The 13,583-nt window shown below is 38.4% G+C and overlaps 1 protein-coding gene across 2 annotated transcripts in view; it reads left to right on the top strand.

Annotated features, from left to right (window-relative positions):
* The window catches only part of kif26aa (kinesin family member 26Aa), a 105,104-nt gene extending 97,691 nt beyond the window's left edge, over window positions 1-7,413 (top strand). For both annotated transcript variants that reach the window (XM_066677371.1, XM_066677370.1), the window contains 2 exons: window positions 573-723; window positions 5,118-7,413. In XM_066677371.1, the coding sequence (XP_066533468.1) occupies window positions 573-723; window positions 5,118-5,287 (321 nt within the window). In that variant the 3' untranslated portion in view covers window positions 5,288-7,413. The remainder of the gene's footprint in view (window positions 1-572; window positions 724-5,117) is intronic.
* The last annotated feature ends 6,170 nt before the right edge of the window (window positions 7,414-13,583 follow it).

Raw genomic sequence — 13,583 nt, 5'->3', positions numbered from 1 at the left:
CAGAGCTGTTACTGGATGCATTCTCAATGATTGAATCATGCAGTAATTCAGTAAAGTTATCAATATTCCATATTACAAAGACATTCACACATCATGATGAGGGTGAAATATGTTTAAGAATAATAAAGCATTGTAAAACAGTATATGTCCAGTGCTTGCTCCAGTGGTAGAATACAAAGGGCAGGGTGTAGGAAAATCTATATTGTCATTTTACTTTTCAAGTCATGGTCATGGTCTCTCCTTTTAATCCCCGCTGTAAACGGTCTAGCAGAAGATTTAGGGCCAGTGAGAGCTTAAGCTAATTTTATTTCCAGCCTGGCCGTAATTAATCCAGCTGATGGACAGGCGCCTTGTCCAGGTCACTCAACTGAGTTTTCCAGAGCTGAGAACTGTAAACCTGTAAACTGGCCACAGTTGAGGACTGGGTATTGGACAGGTGCTTAGTACAGATCCCTTTTCTTTACCTGGAACATTATCAGCCTCATGTAATACTGAGCTGTACAGTTCACTACAGCAGAGCTCAGTCCTCACTCAGCCACTCTCCCATCTCTCTCTCTCTCTCTCTCTCTCAGGGATTGCAGTACTTTAATGCTCGGCTCAGGATGCTGGAGAAGCGGCAGCAGCAGATCAGGGAGTTGCGAGCCAAACATGAGAGGCTGAAGAGGGAGCTGGAGGATGCAAAGACTCGTCTGATGCTGGACCCAGCTAAATGGATGGGAGAGTGTGAGTTTCCTTAATTTGTATTTTTCACCACCTACAATGAAAAAAGTAACGCACTGAAAGTACTTAATTTAAGGTGCACAGTCCACAAGTTCGCAGTCGTAACAAAAACTTTCTCAGTTTTAGTCCTTCTTTTTCAATTGTACATATCGGTACATATCAGTCCTTGAAATGGATAATGGACCTGTCAGAATAGCCCTTTCACATAAAGTGTATATATATTTTTTTACCTTCCATATATACAAGGTTTTGGTCAAATAAATATATTTTATTAAGCGCTTTTTCTGTTTATTTGTTATGAAATGTTTGCTCACTGTGCTTTTGAAAAAATACATGGTTTTGATATGAGAGTGACACTGATTTTTATTGCGGAGCTCATGAACACATTTACATCAGTCCCTTTAGAGTATTATATTTCTCAGTGTATATGGTGTTATTTATAAACAACGAGAAGTTGTTTCTGTTACTGATATTGAGCTGCTGTTTCTTCAGGAACAGTAATGTGATACTCAAGATCCTGGCAGCTTTAGTGGAGGCTCAGCTGTCACCAAGGCATTTGTTGGCTTTGTGCAGTGTGTGTTAGTATGTTATTATGAAGGTTTCTCTTTTTTTTGATCAAGTAAAAAACCTAACTAGCATCAAGTATAACATTTAACTGATAGCATGACTGATACATACCTTGACAAATTTGTTGTTAACCTTCTAAGTTTGTAGAAGAACCCAGAAGAATCTCAGAAATCACTTGAAACTGATTAAATAATCTGCTTCCCTCATTTTTTGCTGCATGGTTAATATATTCAGAGATTACTTTTGATTTTTCATTGATCAGAGCATGATTTCAGCTCCTGACACAAGCAGTTTCTCAGGTTTCAAAGGTGTCTCCTTTAGGACTTTTCGGGTGTTTTTAGATGTGTGATTTGGGTCATTTACCCGTTTAATTTTTATATCTGTGAACATAGGGCACATGTGACTTGCAAAACATGCTCCAGTTTTTTCATCTGTCCAAGGGACATTCTCCCAGAAGCACTGTGGCTTTTCAGTTTGCATTTTTCTAATATCCAATCTGTGTTTTTTTACGTTTTTGCCTGCAACTGTGGAGTCCTTCTATCTCAAAAATGATGGGTGGTGTAATCAGACACTTACGTACCTTGACCATGGAGTTCAGCTTGTATCTCTTTGCAAATTTCCTTCATACTTTGTCTTACATTCGCACTATTCTTCTCTTTAATCTGGGGTGAATTGGTTTTTTTTTAGCCCCATCCAGGGAGGCTGGCTACAGCCCCAGTGACCTTAAACCTCTTAATAATATTTGCTGTGTTCAATGGAACAACAAGCAGCTTAGAGATGGTCTTATAACCTTTGGCGTTAACATATTTGTCTGGAATTTTCTTTTTTTTTTGATCACAGACAACACTCTCCTTTGTTTTCTCTGGTCTATATTCAGTGTGATGCACATGGTGATACCAAACAGCAGAGTGACTGCTTTTCTCTATTTAAATTGGCTTCATGACTTATTATAAGAAGAAGCATGTGTGATAATAATTTTAAAAAATCCCTTTAATTATAATCTGTACTAGGGGTACCAACACATCTGTCCAGGCCATTGTAGAACATTTTTGCAGAATAACCAGTGATTTATCTCTTTTCATACTTGCTTCAGTTTATTTTATGAGTAACACTGGACAATAATTCAACATCAATAGGTATTGCAATATAAAAGGTTTCAATAACTATTTATATTTTGATATACATTATTTACAGCATCTGTTTAGACAGATGATGATCTTTAAGATTTTAATATTATAAGATATTGGTTATATCCTGGATAAATAGCTGACTAGCACTGGCCCTATGGTCTGATTGCATGATCATTGGTAATACCTTAGCCATCCAAGGGTGAAGCACTAGCACAGGCATCTGTCACTTCATATGACAGATGTGGGTAGTTTGTGTACTTATCCAGTGCAGTTCAGTTGCTTTGTGTTAAAAATAAGTAATAGGTTTGCCTTTCGTCTCTGAGGAGGTACTCCTGTGGCTGATGGCATTGTGTTCGATTTGGGGAGTGACTAGAGATGACTAATAATTGTGTAGAACAATTCAGCAATACTTGGTGATGATGAAAAATATTTATTTTAATAATCCATCATCAACTTAATGGATAAAGGTTTCTGCACACTTGCTCATTTAACTTTTTCTTCTGAAGTCAACGGTAATAAATGGGAGTTTGTTCCCATTTGCTGTAGCAGCAGCTTCTTATCTTCTGAGGAGGTTTTCACTAGATTTTTCAGCATTGATATTAGGACTGACTGCATTCAACAGATTAGTTTTAGATCACAAATGACACTCCCGCTCATCTCAAAGGTACTGGACAGAGCTCCATCACAGTGCTTCCTGACATGCTCAGAGCCCTGGAGTTGTTTCCAAGCCTTAAGTGCTACATACCTTGTTTTGAGAAAACCAGCAGCCTCTGGAGCTGAAGAACTTTGGGTTGAGTATCTGCCCCTATTTATTCAGGAATAATTCCTCATTTTTAGAGGGAAAATAGGAAGATGTATCACAGAGGCAGACAACACAATATAGCGGGAATGATACAAAATTAAAAAGCACTGAACGTGAATTGAGAAAGCGGGTGTCAGAATAAGAGTGAAAGATAGTGTGTCTGTGTGTGTTGGTTCTGTAAGAATACGTGTCCTTGAATCAATAAGACATTATTTTCCCTCCTGCAATCAGCCCTATCCCCCTGGCCAGGAGGTGTTTACCATTCGTCCGTGACTGCTGTCTTGGGTAAAGGCATGATTGGGCCAGTCATGGTTTATAAATCAAGCCCCTCTTGAGCGCTAGGTGAAATGAGGGTGGTGTGTGTGTGCGTGTGTAAGCCTTCATCTTCCACCCCCAACCATCACCTCACTTTCCACTCTGTGGCTGTCTCTCTTCCAAATCAATCTGCCCATCAGGGAACTGTCACTTCATTATTATGTTGGTGGTTATTGGAAGTCCTAACACTGGTAGAGCTTGTTTGGCTGTTTCTTCAAAGATATCATTAAACAACACCCTGATTGGTCATTTTTTCTTTGGGTGTTTTAATTTAAATGAATTTGTTTCTAAGAGATTTAATAATGAAATTAGATGGTTAAGGGGTCCTTGACTGTGGCATTGCTCGTATCGTTTTCCAACAGTTGAGCTACTACATGTGTATTTGATACACCTTTAAAAGACATCACATTCATATACAAACCTCATTTCCAGAAATATTGGGACACTTTCTAAAAATGAATTCTTTGTAGTTCTTAAATATAGAGAATGTCTGCAACATTTTCAAAAAAAGCTGGGAAAGAGGCATGTTTACCAATCTGTCACATCATTTTTGCCCCTTCTTGCTGTAACCAAGACTCAAGCTGCTCTGATTCTCATCTTCATGGTGCTCCATACATTTTCAGTAGCAGAACTCGCAGGCGTTTTAGTGCAAAATTAATATATGGCTTTATATTTGCATAATACAGTTTCAGGTTGCATTTCTTTATGCAGCTGCGGATTATGACAATGATTTTCCAATGTACTCCCTAACCCAAATGGCTTTGTCCATCAGGATATACTATCTGAGGGCAAAATGGTCATGCTCATTCAGTAAAACTTTCAACCCTTGGCCTTTGCGTCCTGAAATTACCTCTGACTTCCTGAATCATTTCATGATTTTATGAACTGTAGATGGTGAAAAACAAATTAATTCATTAATATTTAAAAAAGGAGCCATGCAGGTGAAAGCTGAATATAAATTAATTTGTGTTAGATATATCGGGGTTGGGTGTTGAAGCTGTTATTTAAAGATTTGCGTAATGCACTGCACATGGCTTAGGGATCCATTTGTGATATATATCAGTGTGCATATACATGTTGTTCCAGGGATAGATTCATTCACATTACAAACAGATACAGGTCACTTACATTTTTGCTCAAATCTGATCTTAGGGGAAAAAAAATCAGAATTGATTAATGAGGCTTATTACATGAATGTGGACTAAGCCTTTGGTGGATGCTCCCAGAGATAACTTTACCACATAAACAGCAATTTGTGGAACCTTCCAGAACAATGTTACTTGCACAATTTATCTTATTCTGCCTCTGTGTTGTGCAATCATCACATTCTGTTGTTTTTCATATATACAAAATACAAATTAGGTTTATCTGGAAAAAAATCTTTTTTTTAATTTTAATTTTAAATTAATTTTAAATAAAAGTTCAAAAGTTTAACAATTTACAGTTTTTTGTTTTTTTAATGCATTTAAAAAAAACACATTCCAATGTTTTCTGGAAATGGGGTTTGTAGCTCTTTCACAAATGTTTTTTTTTTTTTTTTTTTGGTCCTGTCTTCTCACATTTTTTTTTTCTTCACCTTTCAGTTGATGTGGATCCAGATCTGGACCAGGACTCCCAGGACTACCTGGAGGCTCTGGCTCAGGCAACAGGCGAGCTGGAGTTTTGTGTAAATCTGTGCAAATCCCGTGTCATGATGGAGACCTGTTTTGACATCATGGCCCCAACGTCCCCAGGACAGGAGATGGAGGTGTGAGGGATAAAGCAAAAGAATGGGTAAAATATCATTAGAATCTTACTGTTGGAGTGGAGAAAGAAACCTATGTCTGGACAAAAGTTCTTTACTTTGAGGAGTCTGGACAACACAATTGATACAAACTCCTGTAGAGTCCAGAGAAGTAAAGAACAAGAGAAAACAAATTATAAAAGAGGGGAAAACACATTTATGTCACCGGAAAGTGCCTTGTGCCTTGATTAGAGCACACCCAAGGAGTATCTGTCTATTCTGATTGGTGCTAGAATTCAGCCCACGGAACCTGAGCAAACCCTTACAATATTCCTTTTGGGAAACAATATAAAAAAAGTATTTTGCATTGTAATGTAGTGTATGCTGTATTTATATGATCTCACAGTATGTAAAGAAGTAACATTTTAGATAATAAAAATGCAAAATGTACAGAAAAAAGCAATAAGGTAATTTATTGCCGTTGCCCAAACTTTTGCCTTTAGAAAAGATTTTTTATGACCTCCTGTGGAGCTTCTCACTTTTCTCATCCTTTCTTAATTTCTTAAACCTCATTCAAGAATCCCATTATTGACTGGGTTTGTTTTTCTGCCAGCCTTCGCCAAAGCTTGTGCTAGATGAGCTAACACTGAAACATTAAACTATCTGTAGGTGACAAACCTGTGTTTAAAAGAGCTGTCTGTATTTATTGTATGAGCTTCTGACCACATGTTCACGTGGATGATATGAGCTGATTCGCTGTTTGTATTTATTTTATCCAATGCTAAGACAATATTACCTGACGTTGCTCACCATTCTCTTCAGAGGATGACACAAGTGAACCCACTGGCTCTTGATGGAATTCTACAGTGTTTTTCAGTCTATTTTTTGTTTTTCATATTGGAAGTATTTGTTACCACACTGTATATGTTAAGACTGTAATTTTGACATGTTCCACTGATCCAAGCACAATTATAGTTGTAGAATGAAGTATTTATCTGTTCACCTGAATGGAAATGGATGCAGGATTGCTTAAAAAAATTGACTTCTAACGCTGATAGCTGTATAAATTGAGGGTAGCCAAAATACTAAATGGATGAACTGCTTCCCAGTCAACCAGCCACTTGTAAGTCACTAATTACCAACAAGACTTTATTAACTCACTAAAATATACACTCCCTTTAAAACTGTATCACACCAGGAACACTCATACCTGATATTTGCTCTGCCCCAGCAAAGGAAACATTGAGACAACAGCTCAGCGCGACCACAGTTTTGCACAGACCCAGTTTATATGTTTATTCATAGAGTTCAGCAGCTGCCCTTTTTTTTAAATAGTCTTTGGGGCAATGGCTTTTTCATTTCTAATTACAGGGAAAAGTATTGGAAATGGTTGTCTGTGGTAATCGATAGTATGACAGAGATGCAGCTTATAGAGTAGGTAGAGAAAACACTGGACTTTTGCTTTAAGCAGACAAAGCCTGCAATTTGGGGACAATATTGGACTGTATAATATTGGAGAATGCAGAGAGAAATAAATCATACATCATACAAGTCTCTTTCAAACACCTCTTTGGAAACATGAGGTATGTGTGTGTGCTTGTGTTTGTGTGTATGGTATATTTCCTTCTCTAAATCATGCAGTGATTTTGTTTTATCACAGATAAGTGTGGAATATTTTCTGTGCTCCCTCTGGCTATGTAAAAATGATGAGCTTGAGACAGTACCACCGCATAAAAATCAGGCAGATGTCGCTGGCTGCATCCATCAGTTCAGGTTGTATCTGTTGTAGAGAACCCAACAAAAATCATGCACTGTTGGAAATGTAGAATGGTGCCTGTACTCCCAGGCATTAGATAGAGATGATCTTTATTAATGTGTTTCTGACAGATTCATCAGTTCACAACATTGCTTTCTGACACTGGAGCCGTGTAGTGGAGCAGAACTCTTCTTTAAAAGACATCAGGCTCACTCAGATCAGAGCAGATTCCATAGCTCTCAAAAGGAGCAAGACATTTTATGTGGCTTTTATATATTTATATATCATTTCAAAATACATTTCTAAAGTGAAAAATGGTTTAAAAAACAAAACAAAAACAAAAGAACGCTTAAGATCTTGCAAAAATTCCAGTTCTGTAACAATCTTTAAAAATACGTTTTCCAGTGAAGTTATCTTTATTTATTATATATTTCTTTATTTTAATATTTTATTATGTTTTTTACAGATTATTTACGTTTTCCTGATAATTTAAGAGTTTTTACAAGTTGCGCAGATATGGAACCTTTTCTGTCTGCTTTTTATTGTACAGTTTTCTAATGCTTTGTAAAACCATGTACAGACTCATCAGTTTGCATCAACAAATGGTCATGAATAAAATAACATTTTTTCTTCTTTATAACAGTGTAACTTCTCTGTAACAGTGCCATTATTAACGTGTTGTTAGTTATTATTTGATGTTTATAGTCATTTATGGAAAGTTCTGTGGTGGTTAATTAAAGGCGCAGTTTGCGATTCTAATCAAAATAACATTTAAAAATGTTAAAAGGAAAAGATGTTTCCTTAGCATTTGCTAACTCTCCAGTGTGTTTTCATGTTGGAAACCAGTGTGATGTACAGAGCCCCTTTGTCTGTAAATTAGTGAAAAAACAGACTGGCTCCATTCGGTCAGTCTTTCTTTCTTTCTGTCAGTCAGTCAGTCAGTCAGTCTCTCTCTCTCTCTCTGGAGTATACTGTGAACCGAAATGAGGACATTGCTCATGACTGCTACATGGGTGGGTAATGTAGAGCGACTAAACAGATGACTGATAATAACAGTGAATAAAAACGTAAAGTTAAACTTCTTAAAAATGCTTAGCCACAAACATGACGTTCTTTAATTATGTGAAGATATTAGATATTTTATTTTTCTTTAAATTGGACACATAATGACATGGATGTATCAATGTATCAGAGACACTGTACTAAACGTTTTAAACATGGCTACCCCCCATTTGGGGGTCGTGATCTGAGGAACACAAACTGGTTCATTTAGAGACTACAAGGTAATTTGACTCGCCCTGTGAGTTGCAAATTGTGGAAAAAAGAAATAAACGGTAATTAACCACTGCCCCCTCCAGGGTGTGTTCCCGCCTTGTGTAGGATCTGTGACTCTGAACTGGATAAACGCTTACAGACAATGAATTGGTGAAAAATTAATAATTAACCCTTTCCAAAATATTGTTGGCTATTTCTGGTGGTAAAATTCCTTATTTTCTTATTTATGATTTAAGATATTTTATAAAAGAAAGACAGATAGCAGTTATTCTGTTATGATACTATTATAAAAAATTGAGCAGAATAACATCTCATGAATGAACATGAATACTGTTTTCCATTTGAAATAAAAGTGATTGTGGGAGTAGATGTTTTCTCATGTCAGGTAGAGAAATGCACTTTTCAACAGCAAAGTATAAACAACATTTCTGTAATGTTTCTGCTGAGAGTGGGTAAGTTCTACTGCCTCCTAACTTAAGTGTCTACACTAGGCAAGCAGCAAATAACAGTGGTAAAGAAAACAAAGGTCAGTAATGCTGAAAGAAACACAAGTATGTCAGCACAGTCTTCAACTATTTATCTGAGGTTCCTGCTACGGCCAATTAGCATTGACCCGCTGTGGAGTGCTGTCTGCTGTTATAGTAAGTCAGCAGTTGTATGTTGTGTATAAAATTTCATTAATTTTCTCTCATTTCATGTAGAAAATGTTGTTGGCTAGTTGGCCTTGGTTGTCCTCACAATGGCTTTGTCCTGAATGATGCCCTAAGCCCTGGAGAGTTCCCTGTAAGGTTTAATCTCAAATTGGAATGAGGAAGTAGTTGCAAATGGAAACTGTCCATTGTGGCAGCCACCAGTCGATTATTGCTGGCTGCCAGGCGTTTAGTGGCTGCTGCCAGTCAGCCAGGGCTTTCGCCAGTAGGCCAGTGCAGCAGACAGTAAGTAGGTCAGGGCAGCAGCCAGTAGGTCACACACAAACTCGTCGCAAGTGAAAAGTACGCATGAAGCTTTTAGTGGTTGCTTAGAATGTTATGGGATAAATCTAGCCACCAGCAGTGTTAATAGCATTCATAACCATGTAATAGCTGCTAGTATCATTTATCAACTATCATTATCATTAGCAGGCGGCATGGTGGCGCAGTCACACAGCTACAGGGACCTGGAGGTTGTGGGTTGGATTCCCGCTCCAGGTGACTGTCTGTGAGGAGTTGGTGTGTTCTCCCTGTGTCTGCGTGGGTTTCCTCCGAATGCTCCAGTCCAAAAACACACGTTGGTAGGTGGATTGACGACTCAAAAGTGTCTGTAGGTGTGTGAGTGTGTGTTGCTCTGTGAAGGACTGGCGCCCCCTCCAGGGTGTATTCCTGCCTTGTGCCCAATGATTCCAGGTAGACTCTGGACCCACCGCGACCCTGAACTGGATAAGCGCTTACAGATAATGAATGAATGAATGAATTATCATTAGCCTACTGTATTTAGTATAGTTTTAATGAGACTCCTATAATTCTTCAAATGATATGAGATTGACAACGAAACAAAGCCAAGGACAAAGTTCCGTGTATTCAGCTTTAAAATACACCGTTTCAAACTTGCAATATGATTGGCTCAGAGACATTCCAAGAGAGAATTCATCTTCAGATAATGGAAAAGTGCACACTGTGTCACCACCCAGTCATTTGAGACAGAACAAAGCTATAAGCTGATTTTGTCCTGAATCAGTGTATTGTTTGTATGAGCCTAAGGTCACAATACCCAGTGCCAAGAATCTGTTAGAAGTTTATAAAGCACCCCCCCCCCCCCAAACACCCCACTCCACCCCAGCACTGGACTGGAACTTAATTTTCTAGATTGATGGACCTCAACTTAATACATTCGGGGTGAGTTGGAGTTGTGTTTGTGATATAGAGCTAATGATTTAAACATCGGTACCTGACAGTTCTAGTGGTTGAATACAGTCAAATTGCAGAAATGTTTTACACTCTAGTGTTAAGCCTTTTCAGAAGAGTTAAAGCACTTTCTACAGCTTGTCTATTACTATCCACCAGTTCAGAGGAAATGTGGTTGTTTTAAAAAATTGGGAACTCAGTGTAAGGGATATTATGAACGTGCCTTTACTTTAATTAGAATGATAGTGTTATGGTTGTGCTCCACAGCGGTCTTACCCATTTCTTTAATCTGGTCGACTGCCACACATATTCTAGATTAAGAGGAATGCTATGTAGTATTTAGACAGGAAGGAAAAATGCGTAAAGAAAGACATACTTGCCAAGCCTCTGACAGATGTGTAGTTTAAGACCAAGTTGCTCTCTGAAGATTTGTGCTGCTCAGGGAACAAGACTGTGTAAACTAACGACAGCATAAACTCACACCAATTGCCCATTGCAGAGCTGTTAAAGTGTTAGTGGACACCATGGACTGGTGAGGAGATCCCACCACACAAGCCACCGGAGCTGCCACCAAGTTGAGAATTTAATTACACTATGGATTCCTCTCCTTCAAGCTTGTGGGTCAATAAAAGACGGTACTCGGATTAAGTTATTCAATTATACTCTCGAGTGCTGTGGCTATAAAAAATATCATTAGCCACAAAGAAGTATCCGCAGAGGTTTATAGATCTACAGGGGGACCTCAGTTTATGAGTGTATCCGCCAGCACCATGCTCCACCTGGTCTCCTTCTCTTCAGCAGATGGCTCCATGAAATAGAAAGAGCCATTTTAATTAGTCTTTAGTCAGAAGACACCTATTCACTCATATTCGATATGTGCTCAGCTAATGAATCTGGATGATCCAGGAGGGGACCCCCTGGCCTTTGTGTAAACTTCAGGTGCACCTCACAAATGTATCCAATACAACTCAAATTAACTTTGTCGTTACAGTGAACATAATAACCCAAAACATATATCTGAGATTTAAAAACAGAACGTTTTGCTTGGTCTCACAGGTGCAGCATTTATAAGACACATGGGAATACACAAAATGCAAAACAGAGTAATGCAGACAAATATTAAATTCACGACAGTGCAAGGCACTATACCTAGTACAGAAATATAAAAGAGTGGTACACTGTCAGAAAACCAGTGGTAGTACCTTTAAATGTACATAGTCCGTATGTTTATTTATGGAACATAATTGTACCTTATGTTATTATAACTTTAGACTTTAAAATTGTGTTAATTTCATATGCCCCGCTTCATCTCCAGGACTTACATTATGTTAATTTATTTTACACAGTTCTATAATGAAAGATTACACATATTTACCTCTACTTCTGAAGAAGAGAATGGAATATACCTTTAGGGAACACAACTGGACTTTAACACCACTGTTGAATCTTTAATAGTAAGTTTAAACTGTTTGTACATTTACTGACCAATAATGTACTTCTACTTTACCTTTTATTCTGAAAGGGTATAGTTTTAGGCATTCAGTCATTATCTGTAACTGCTCCAGTTCAGGGTCGCGGTGGGTCCAGAGGCTACCTGGAATCATTGGACGCAAGGCGGGAATACACCCTGGAGGGGGCGCCAGTCCTTCACAGGGCAACACAGACACACACACCTACGGACACTTTTGAGTCGCCAGTCCACCTACCAACGTGTGTTTTTGGACTGTGGGATGAAACCGGAGCACCCGGAGGAAACCCACACAGACACAAGGAGAACACACCAACTCCTCACAGACAGTCACCTGGAGCGGATATATATAAAATATTCTTTATTTGCTTTCATTGAGTATTGGAAAATTATCCATTGTGGACAAAGCATAAGACAGAATGTCACTTTAGACATAATGTCTTTTAAAAATGTCTTACAATTCATGTTTTTTTTTTTTTATGAATTCTATGAGTAAAGACATGTAATAGGTGCAGTTTCCTCCGGGTGCTCCGGTTTCCTCCCACGGTCCAAAAACACACATTGGTAGGTGGATTGGCGACTCAAAAGTGTCCAAATGTGTGTGTGTGTGCGAGCGTGTGTCGCCCTGTGAAGGACTGGCGCCCCCTCCAGGGTGTGTTCCTGCCTTGCGCCCAATGGTTGCAGGTAGGCTCTGGACCCACCGCGACCCTGAACTGGATAAGCGCCTACAGATAATGAATGAATGAATTAGGTCCAGCCCATGATTAAGTTGGACTGGAATACAGCCGTGCAGAGACCCACCATCTTTGGATAGTTCCCAGTGTGGTACAGTTATTTTTATTTATCTGTGATAATCTGATATGTTTTTTGTGACTATGTGATATGTGACTATGTGATAATCTGAAGTGACAACTTCAAGGCACTGCTCTGATGAAAGACCAGAACTGTTTAAAATTCTAAGTGCATTCTTTTGGAGCGTCTACAGCTTGCTAAGTTTGAGTGAGTGTGTGAGTGAGAGATAAAGTGAGTACGCCAGAAATAACGAAGAGTGAATGCTTAAAACAGCCAAGGAAATTAATTCACGTAATACATCCATTAAAATAGAACTTATGTGTATTGTAATTACTTCAAATACTAAGAAGCATGTTGCAAAATGAGCACTTCTCTTAGTGTTGTTGAAACACACTTACGTTATTTTATTGGAACTGGCATCTGGTAGTTGGCCAAACAACAGAAGCTAGGATAATATTTACCTGGAAAAGTTTTTGACAGGCTTCTGGGAAATGCAAATGAGCCAATAACATAATATACAGCTCAGACCACTACAGTGTACATTGATTGACAGGGTAGAGGAGGTGGGCTGTTAAAATGTGCATTAACTGATGGGCTCTGGTTAGTAACTGAAAACCTGCTACGTGCATACATATATGGTCGAAGTTTCTAATGGTTAATGAATGTATAAAAATACAGTGCACACAAATCACAGAGATTTTTGTCAAATATTCATTCACAGTTTTCACTTTGTACAAAAAAGCTAGCCATTTTAACTAAACATTATCTACTAAGATAAAGACTATTTATCATGGAAAACATGTCAATACTACTGCAGATATCGCAATAAGAATAGCTGAGAATATGTTTTATCACAGCGATGCTGAAACAAGCTTCTCTCCAACCTGCTGTTAATGTTGATCCCAAGGTGCATGTTTCTTTCTCTCTTTCATTGACTCTCATTCATGGATGGGGGAGGGCAGGTTCAAAAGGAAGCAGTACGTGCCTCAGGCTGGGAATGTGATTAAATTCTCCCTCTTCTGAATATGTGGCACAATGGACAAAATGAAAGAGGGCACCACGGCATTTCATTTCTGACCTCTGGACAGAATCTATAAGTACTGGGTCTAACTGATGCAGCGAAAGACAGTAAACGTAGTAGAAGTGTGAAATTCA

The sequence above is a fragment of the Hoplias malabaricus genome, chromosome 7 (genome assembly GCF_029633855.1).
Source record: "Hoplias malabaricus isolate fHopMal1 chromosome 7, fHopMal1.hap1, whole genome shotgun sequence".
Taxonomy (NCBI): Eukaryota; Metazoa; Chordata; class Actinopteri; order Characiformes; family Erythrinidae; genus Hoplias; species Hoplias malabaricus.
This window is presented reverse-complemented; position numbering and strand designations above follow the sequence as displayed.